The 9,757-nt window shown below is 39.3% G+C and overlaps 2 protein-coding genes across 3 annotated transcripts; both read left to right on the top strand.

Moving 5' to 3' along the window:
* The first annotated feature begins 1,538 nt into the window (after positions 1-1,538).
* On the top strand, positions 1,539-5,172 carry LOC137727759 (uncharacterized). Its single transcript, XM_068466576.2, has 3 exons — positions 1,539-2,393; positions 3,182-3,268; positions 3,394-5,172. Exons 1-3 carry the CDS (start codon positions 2,079-2,081, stop codon positions 4,741-4,743), a joined length of 1,752 nt encoding a protein of 583 aa, XP_068322677.2. The 5' UTR covers positions 1,539-2,078; the 3' UTR covers positions 4,744-5,172.
* Positions 5,173-5,312: 140 nt separating this feature from the next.
* Positions 5,313-9,156, top strand: TPR2 (Tetratricopeptide repeat (TPR)-like superfamily protein). 2 transcript variants are annotated; one of them, XM_088678650.1, is made up of 9 exons: positions 5,313-5,731; positions 5,788-6,126; positions 6,214-6,426; positions 6,578-6,769; positions 6,867-7,083; positions 7,196-7,266; positions 7,997-8,132; positions 8,649-8,741; positions 8,839-9,156. In XM_088678650.1, the coding sequence occupies exons 2-9, from the start codon at positions 6,022-6,024 to the stop codon at positions 8,910-8,912; spliced, it is 1,101 nt and encodes a 366-aa protein (XP_088534776.1). In that variant the 5' UTR covers positions 5,313-5,731; positions 5,788-6,021; the 3' UTR covers positions 8,913-9,156. The 2 variants fall into 2 exon arrangements, with proteins under 2 accessions (XP_088534776.1, XP_068322678.2); XM_068466577.2 differs by lacking the exon at positions 5,313-5,731 and having other exon boundaries at positions 5,895-6,126; positions 6,867-7,069; positions 7,188-7,266.
* Positions 9,157-9,757: the final 601 nt, after the last annotated feature.

The raw sequence follows: 9,757 nt of genomic DNA, 5'->3' as shown, positions 1-9,757 counted from the left end.
AACTGTGCAAAATCATGCACTAAAATACTCGAAAATCAGAATTGTGAAACCAAGTCATTGTCACTTAAAAAGTGTATATAATTTTAATGATGTACAGATGCAAGTTATTTTTCACTTATTCTTTAAACCTTCTACTTCCCTTCTAAATTTGAAAGCAGGAAGCCAAGTCACTGGCATGAGGATTTTATTCACATGGTTGGGCTTCTGAACCTTCAAGACATAATTGCCCAGTGCATATATTTGTTTTCATAAAGTGCAATGGATAATATGTTTACCTGATTATTTGTGTGCATAAAGTTTTTTTTTTTTTTTTTTTTTTTTCAGAAATATGGTTATTGCTTTTCTGGTTTACAAAGGGGTTCACAATGCAGTGTCAAAAAGAATTTTTGAGTATTTAATTTACTGCCAACATAATATATTTTAATATATTTCATATATTTAATAGAGTTTTACACCCTACAGCAATGCGCGAGTTTAAATACTAGTACGCATCTAAAAATTATCAATAAGTAGTAAAAAATTAAAGAGATGATGAATGTTGGTATTCGAAATGAATAGAGTTCATCAAAACCCACCTAACAAATATATATGTCGGATGGTCTGGTTGCTTTCACTTACCCATCAATCCACCTCCAACATTGCTGTATGTAAAAAGCAAAGTACTGCATGGTATATGATGCTATATGGACCAATCAATTCACATTGAACATTGCTATGTATATGTGTGTATATAACTATGGGAACGGATCCGTAATGTATTTCAATTATTTGAATCGTCTATCTTTTAAACCGTCTCTCAAACATCATGTCTACAAAAAATTACTCAAATTTGAAACCATACGATCGTTGGATTAAGGGTTTATGGTTTCTTTGTAGAACCATCTTCGTCCAATTTCTTCACTATAAATAAATGTCTTAATGGTCTTGGATTTGTCTAATTTTTTGCAAGGATGATCTATAAATGATGTTCTAAAATATAGATAGTTCGGATAATTAAAATACATTACAGTGTACGTCCCACAAAAATTTGTGTCAAAAATTGTGTAATGAAATGGTGCTACAAATTCGCCCGGGTACATACATATGTGTTAGACAATTTTATGATACTAGGACCACATGGCCAGGTAATTCCTTTCTTTGGTTTGAAAAAGTGTCACACGAATTAGCAGACTAAAGGCCACATAAAACAGAAATTAAGGTTGCATTTGTTTGAGAGAATTGTTTTTAATAGGATCATTTTTAACGACTGTCTAAGTTAAATGTAGAAGATGAAGCAGTTATGAAGAAAAAATATTCACTCTAATTCACAAATTAGCAACAATTGGTGATGCAGCACACGTAGAACTCCATCATACACCTACATATTTTGAAGGGGTTGATCTCAAGTCTCAACACAAATCAGATGATTTGGAGCATAATGTCGAATTAACTTTGATATAATGAAAGAAGTTAAGGTTTTATCATAAAATCAATTCACAATATTATAACTTGTAATAAGCCGACTCCTTATAAACACATAAAATGTCGATTCTATCCGCGACTTGAGATTGAAACTCGCTAACAAATTCTTGATGTAGCCAAACCCAAAATCTGACTTAGCCCACCGATCGTCTACTCAACCTACGACCACAAGGCCTGCATGACCCAACGGCATGAACGATAATCCCAGTTCCAACACACGCCCCTCACAAAACGGAAAATTCCGTCAATATCCCAAACATACGTCTGTCGGTTTAGGTTGAACGACTTCGAGGAGTTGAGTCACTTCCGCACTCCTCTCTCTCTCCCCGCCAAGATCGACGATCCATTTCAAACCCTAATATTTTCATCTCTCTCGCTCAATTCAAAACCCTAAATGCCCTTCCTCAATCCTTCAACTTTCCCTTTACAGAAATTTTCCCGGGAAAGTCCGGAAATTTGCCCGGAAATCCGAGGCTTGCCCATTTTCATTTGGTTCGAGCATTGGCTTCCCGTTTGATTCATTCGTTTCTTTCTTCACAACCCATGCCTCGAATTCTCCAGTTCAATCAAAAGTTCGAGCTTTTCTTCAAACCCTAGTCTGTGAACTTCAATCAGCGATGAATTTGGGTCCAATTTACATAAGCTCCGACGACGAACTGGGGCGGATCGAACTGGATGAGGAGGACAACCTTGATTGGGTATCGGAGCTTCTGGAACCCGTCGACAAGGTAACCGACGACGATGATTCCGATGACGTTGTGGTGATTAGTGAGGTCAACTCCAAGCCTAGGCAAAAGTCTTCGAAACGGACGGTGGCGGATGATGACGATGACTGTCTGGTCTTGGACGGCAACCCGGATAAGCCGGTTTCGGTGGTGGAGAATTCGGGTAGCGGCTCCGACGAGTTGCTTGTGGTTGGGGAAACGGGGCAGGTATGAATTCGACCTGATTTTTTTTTTTTTGGTGAACAATTCGACCTGATTTAGGTTTAAGTACGATTTGCATTGTTTGGTTGGTTTAGTTTACTCTGAATTGGAAGTTAGAGAAAGATAGCTAAATGCTTTGGAAGTTTTTTATTGTTGATTTGATTAGAGGATTTAAAGAAATTTAATTTCAACTGAAGGGTTGCGGTTATCGCATCTTAATAATTTTTCGACTGGTGCTTAACTCTGTTTTGGTAGTCAAGAAAACGTAGCAAACTGATTAGTTGTGGCATTCAGTTTTGGGTTAGGCTAATGATAATGTTATCATATGAAAGAGGAATAATCCAAGACTTGTTTTTCTACTTTTCGCGACTAACTTTCTAGTAAGGGAGAATTAATTGTAGATGCATTGGAATGATTCACACATATTTCAAATTTTGCCCCGTTGTCTATGAGCTTGAACTTTGGTCTTTCTGGATGATATTGTTTTTCAGACATAGTTATCTTGATATTCTTGTTTTATGGTAAAAGTGAAAACCTGTTTCTTGCTATTTGGTGACCTTGATTTTGCAGTTCAATGGGTTTGATGAAGTTCCCTTTGAATTTTTGGTGTTGTTTGCTTGCTTGGCCACTTCATCTTTCTCAGGCTGTTGTTATTTTCTTATGTTAAACTTGTTTCTCATAATACAGGACCGTAGCACCATACATTGTCTAACCCCTTAATTTTTGTGTTAGTTGGAAAATGGACGCACCTTTTGCTTTTCCGGCTTTAATTGAACTCATTTCTTTGGTTGCAGGTAGCATGTAGAGACTACCCTCATCCACGACATCTTTGTGCCAAATTCCCTTTCAAAACTACCCAGCACGAGAACCACTGTGATCGTGTGAGTTGACTCTTACAAGCTGTTGCTTATAGAATTTCCATCAAATACTATTTTATTACCTGAGTTTGACAATATACCACTGTGATGTCTTTTTTTTTTTTTTTTTTTTTCCTTCTAAAATGCAGTGTCATTGTTATGTCTGTGACTCGCTGGCGCCATGTGTACATTGGAGCACTGGAGGCTCCAACTTTAATCATTGTCATGCCACGGATAAAGAAGAGTCATGGAGAATACTGAGAAAAAAGTTCAAGACACCGAAAATTGCACCATTACCAGCTTCAAACAATCTGGCACCGACTAAACACAGTCCAGTTCCACCACACAATATTATTAAGTTGGCACCTAACTCTATATCACAGAATCAGGTCTCTAGGCCAGCTGCAATTCACCATTGCACCTCAGCTGGTCGTACCATGCCTAGTATCAGAAGCCACCAATCAGAATATCTTTTCCCTAAGAACCAAGTCCAACCATGTTCAGTTTCGAAGCAGTTGCTTGGTGCACGCACTAATGTTGTTGGGAGGAACAGAGGTCAAAATATTGGTCATTTAGGCCCCGTCTCTTCTCATTCGACGTTCAAAAGAGTAGGAGCTCTTGGGGTTTCCTTGCCGATGAACCGAACCACATTTGTTTCGTCAAATAACCGTAGTTGTACCACTCCATCAGTATACATGAGAACTTCCACTCCCATGGCAACATCAAATGACAGAAACCCCTTGAGGTTGCAGGGTGTTCATTCTAGTGTGCATCAGAGCGCTTCCCAGCCCATGACCACGTCCGTTGGAAATACAGTGCACTCCCAACCCCAAACATACAGTCAGGCCATTCCCCAATCAATTTATAGCCAAGCTTTTCAACAGCAAGGGAATCAAAGTCAAAATGATAGCCAAATTTTTTGTGAGTACGGGATTCCTAGTCCAGATTCCAGTCAAGGTGGATATCAGTATGGGAATCAGAGTCAGAATTCTAGTCAGAATGTTAGTCTGCAAGGTAATTTAGGTGTGAGTGTCACAGATTTGGATTTTACGAATTCTGATTGGGTAAACAATTCCAGTCCAAACATTCGGCAGCCTCCTGTTCAGCAGCCTCCATTTCAGCAGCCTCCAATTCGGCAACCTTCTATTCAGCTGCTTCCTGTTCAGCAGCCTCCAATTCAGCAACAGCCTCCGCTTCAGCAACCTCAGTTTCAGCAGCCATCTCCTATCCAGCAACAGCCTCCCATTGATATTTCTGAAATTCAAAGCACCGAGCCTGTATATGGGCTAGGTGCTGTCAATGAGCGGTCTAACGAAGTTTCTAATTTCAATGGTTTGGATGAAGAATTTGAAAGCTGGCTTATGGAAACCCAGTCTGGTCCGGCAGAATCAAATGATCTGATGGCATCTCATCTGAATATCATGTCTCCTGAGCCCAGTTTTATAGACTCGCTCATCTTTGATTTTGAACCCCCCTGGAATGGTCTCGCGCAGGTTTAGTCGACTGTAACTGTTAATCCTTCCCTAAAAGCAGGAAGCTTATGTACGTAGGTGAAGTGATTCTCACTTGAGCTTTTGAAACGAAAATATCTGTTTTGACACGCGTGTGATTCGGCAAAACAAGGTGGTTGTGAGGAGCTTTGGTAGTGTATAGGTGTTTGAAGTGGTGGTACAAGGTATCCCCAGCTTGGAGATGCAGTATAGAGGCACGTTGTTTCCCAAGTCTTCTACTCGTTAATTCATATGCTTGACATTATGGGGTACTTCATTCTTGCGTACTTTATTTTTTTTTCCTGCCCTTTTGGTTTCCCAAAGAAAATTGAAAATGACAAGTTTCTTTGTTCTAATAAAAAGTTGTTGCTAGGGTTTGTTTATGGAAATAGCTAACACTGTTTTCTGACAATTAAAATGTCGGACCCTTTTTCTGGAGATTCTAGGAATTTCGTGATTGTGACCGTTCATTGTATATCGTGCGGTTAGTTTTTGTTAAGAACAATTTATATTTAATATTAAATTTCAAATGATTTCTGATCATACGATGAACGGTTACGATCATAAAATCATCTTGAAAAGGATCTACTGAGGATCATTTTCCTGTTGGAAGTACTTTATAAAGAAGCCCTTGCTAGAGCTTTTTTAGGAGTACTTTAAAGTATTTTATCAGAAAGCATTTGAATTTCTATAAAAAATATCAATTGTATTTTCAATAAAGCATTTTTTAGTAAAAACGTTTACGAGCGAAGTACATAAAACAACTTTAAACGGGCCATTAGGCCACGCGTAAAGTTGTACCAACCTCATGGCCACACCAAGATGGTTCCGAAGAACAAAGCCTACAGAACCACCAAAGACCTTCAAAAGGAGTGTTGGTCGATCGGAACAAAGCATACAGGTTCCGATCGATTTACAGGTAGATCTTGCTCTATTCATCCTACATCGAAGAACTTGTAACGCAATGTGAAGAGAAAGACAGACACATGAAGCATAGGCCATCGAAGAACTTGTAACGCAATGTGAAGAGAAAGACAGACACATGAAACATAGGCCGTTGAAGGAAAGTTTTATCCAAGAATTGAAGCCTGTTTGGAAAAAAACTTAAAACTCAGCCCAGCAAGCCCATCACCAACTATAATTTGCTTCCTGTTGGAGATGAATCTGGAAACTCTGCAGATAGTGGACTGAAGAACGCTGCTTCTCTCTCCTCTCTCTCCCTCTCTCTCTATTGCAAATAGCAGAAGAACAACAAAACATAACAAGGAGACGAATTTGAAGTAAGAAATGGCGCTGCTGATGGAAAAGGGGTCCCAACCCCAAACCGAAAGCGAAAAGGCCGACATTGACGCCATCGCCGCCCTCAAAGAAAGCGCTGCCATTGAACTCAAGGTCCTCTCTCTCTCTCACTCTATATATATATATATATATATATATGACCATATGGATTTTTTTTTTTTCATATGCTGGGTTTGGCAGGAAAAGGGGAACGAGTGTGTGAAAAAGGGTAAAAAGCATTTCTCTGAAGCCATAGATTGCTACACGAGGGCAATCAATCAGCAAGCTTTGAGCGATTCCGACACCTCAATTCTCTTTTCGAATCGAGCCCATGTCAATCTTTTGCTCGGTAACTACAGGCGCGCTCTTACTGATGCCGAGGAAGCAATCAAGCTCTGCCCCACTAATCTCAAGGTGCTCCGTTTTCGCCACGTGGTGGTTGTCGTCGTTGTTGTTCTGTGCTGGGTTTGTTTGAATTTCTAGTCTTTTTTGTGTACTTCTGAGCTGGGGTTTTGTTTGAAATTTTAGTCTGTTTGGTTTAAGAAATGTGGGTTTTGATTGTTAGGCTTTGTACCGAGCTGCGAAAGCGTCTTTTTCGTTGAACTTGTTGTCTGAATCAACATCACATTGCGAAAACGGGCTTAAACATGACCCGGGTAACGAGGAGCTGAAGAAGCTGTTGAGGCAGATTGAATCGAAGAAGATGGAACATGAACAGCGTGAGGCTCAAGTTTCCAAGGCTATTGCGGAGGCTAAGGTGTGATTATAATAATTATAGAGTAATGGGGATGTTGCGATTATGCTTGTTTTGTGATTATCGATCTCGTCTTTGTTTGTTTGCTGGAACAATGCAGGACCTTCTTTCCGCAATTGAAAATCGAGGCTTGAAGCTTGGGAAGGCAATGTATCGAGAACTTACCGGATTACGAAAGCCTGTACTAGACAAGAATAACATGCTTCATTGGCCAGTTCTTCTGCTGTATGCAGAGGTTATGTCCAGTGACTTCATTGAGGATTTCTGTGAGACCGACATGTTGTCAGCTCATCTCGACATGATATCCTTCTTTTCAAGTGTTCTGTTATAGTTTAAAGTTGAATTGTCTGTGAGTTTTCTATGTAGCATGCCATGCTTTTGGATAGATGTACATTTTGTTGTTTCCTGAACTTTCAAACATGTTTTCAGATAGCTGCCCGCCTTTGTCATGGGATCAGGAACACAATTACACTCGTGATGCTATTGAGTTATACTACGAAGTAAGTCATTTTAGTTTATAGTCGCTTTGTTGACATATAGTGATTGCAAAAATATACTCTATTTTTTCACTCAAAGTAAAACGAAGTTTCTTTTTGAAGAGTCTTCTCAATATTTTGCGATAGTAAACTTCTCAAGAAGTTTATCTATATTTTGGGTTGCTTATATCGTGTTGGAGTACAGTAATTGGCAGAGTCACTATATCTCGGGAGTCTAATCTTATCAGCTACATGAAGTGATATTAATTATTAAGTTTGGTGAAATGGATGTTGTGGCATTGATTGTTGTACTGTTGGGTTAACGTAAACACATTATCTGATTCGAGGATGCTTCTATCCATTTATTTGAGGTAATATTTCATGGACTTTGGGATGCACGTAGTTTATAGGATTGTGATTAGATGTTAGGTTTGTCTAGTTCTCGATAGTTGGGGCATGAGATCACAGTTGGCTTGTAGAAATGGTTTGTTTTACCCTGAGGTTAATTGAAGTCAAAGTGTAACTAGTAGAGCCTGCTGGGGATTCCTGTGGATGTTGGTGCATCAAAGAGCAGGAAACGAGGCTTATGAGTGAACTTGTTTAAACCTAGTCAACTCCATTTTTTGTTCTTTTGCAGTAGACCTGTTGATTGCATGCCCAAGTAATACTTTTTTATGGGTATGTCACCAAGTAAGAGGTTTCTGTATCTTTGAAGATCCTTAATTTTTGATTTCTCCATCCTTGATTTTGACAGGCTGGTTCAGGAGTTTCTCTGTCGAAGACAGAGATCCTCCGTTGTCTCCTAGAGGGCACTCCGGCTTCTAATGTGGAAAGCATCAATGACGAGCAAAAGGATGCCAATGAGAATTCTAATGGTGGCAGCTCAGCAGGTATGGTGCCTTTACCATTCTTTTTTAGCCCAGTTATCAGTAGTTCATTGATAATGCACTCTGAGTTTTCAGCTATTAGGCTGGATATGATTTTCCGGTGCACTAGAGTGGCTCATGCCTGCTTGTGTTTCCGCGTGTTTGTGGTTTAGGCTATGAAAAGTTATATTGTTGGTGGCCTCTGGTCATGGACAAATTTTAGCTTCTTCTCTTTAATGATTAATTTCCTTTTATCCTCTCTATCCCTGTCTTCGGGTGTTTATCATATGCGTGCTATGCTTTCACTTGGCTGCGATGGATATGGTTTTCTTGGGTTTGTGGACTGATAACTGTACGTTTTCATGCTCATATGATCTCAAAGACTCAAACACAGGATTGGTCTTTTCAGCTTTAAACATTCAATTTGCTGCAGTCACCTGTCTACTCACCAGTTACAAATAAACATTATCGACCCTCTTTCCCCAGTTTTTACATTTTTCAACAAGGTTATCTGAATTTCCTTTAACTGATGCTCCCCAGGAAAAGGTTCCTCTAAATGGGTCGAAGTAAACGAAAAGAGAACACTTCATGACGTTCTGAAAGAACCTAACTTCATCGTTCCAGGGATCCCAGGTGCGTCTTTAGCAGTCACCTTCAGTTCAGACTTTAGATGCAACATCTGTTTCGTTCCTTTGGGTTTCTTACCAGAGTCGTTTTTATACTCGTGCAGTGTTTTATGTTGTTTCTAAACGCTCCAGCTTCTATAAAGAGTTCAAAGCCGGGAATTGGGCTCCTCCATCTTGAGTAGGCCACACCGTTGCGTCTCATCCACCTCGAGCTGCCGGTTGGTTGTCTCTTGAAGATGGGTGATGTTTGTTACGAGTCAAAGTTGGTCATTTTTGGGTATTACAAAGAGTCATCCAACCGACGTAGCGTTCCAAATGTTTTGTTGTTGGTTAAGGTAGTGCTTGTACCAAAAACATGAAAAATTCTAAGGGTTGTTTTATTGACACCCTGCATTTTGTTGATTACACCCTGTTACTGAAAACACCGTGTATTTACTTTTTAAATTAAAAATTATCTTAAACACTCAACATACATTATCACACTACACTCACATCTCAAACCCTCCACACTTCACATCAAATTCGTGTATTCGTCTTCACAAACTTGTTGCACAGAACAAGTACAAGACCACGAATCAGTTACAAACCGAAAGTCTCCTCCGGTTTTCTTTTCAATTTTCATATCAGTAACCTATATAATTCCACAGCCATTATTTCCGTCCATCTAATTACCCTAATAATATTATGGACTTGGGGTCTTTTTATATGATAAAGTATTAAGGCTCCTAATCTTTTTCTCGAAAATGAAATGATTTTTACACCTTTTTTAGCCTCTCACACAACGCTCTTTATTTATAACCATTGGATTAAATAAATCAAACAAAATCAACGGACATAAATATGGGTGTGTGGAAGGTCAAAAAGGGTGTGTACCATTTCGCTCCTGAAACTTGGGACAACGAAAGGCTTTTCTTTGACAGAAAAGCAAAAACTGAAAAACAGAAGGAAGAAAAAAGCTTCCTTCATAAACTGGCATAATGGCATTTAGGCTTCTCAACCGATAAACGTAAGGCTACGCGATGG

The sequence above is a fragment of the Pyrus communis genome, chromosome 10 (genome assembly GCF_041283825.1).
Source record: "Pyrus communis isolate YQ-2024b chromosome 10, ASM4128382v1, whole genome shotgun sequence".
Taxonomy (NCBI): Eukaryota; Viridiplantae; Streptophyta; class Magnoliopsida; order Rosales; family Rosaceae; genus Pyrus; species Pyrus communis.
The sequence above is the reverse complement of the archived record's forward strand: the minus strand, read 5'-3'. Positions and strand labels throughout refer to the sequence as shown.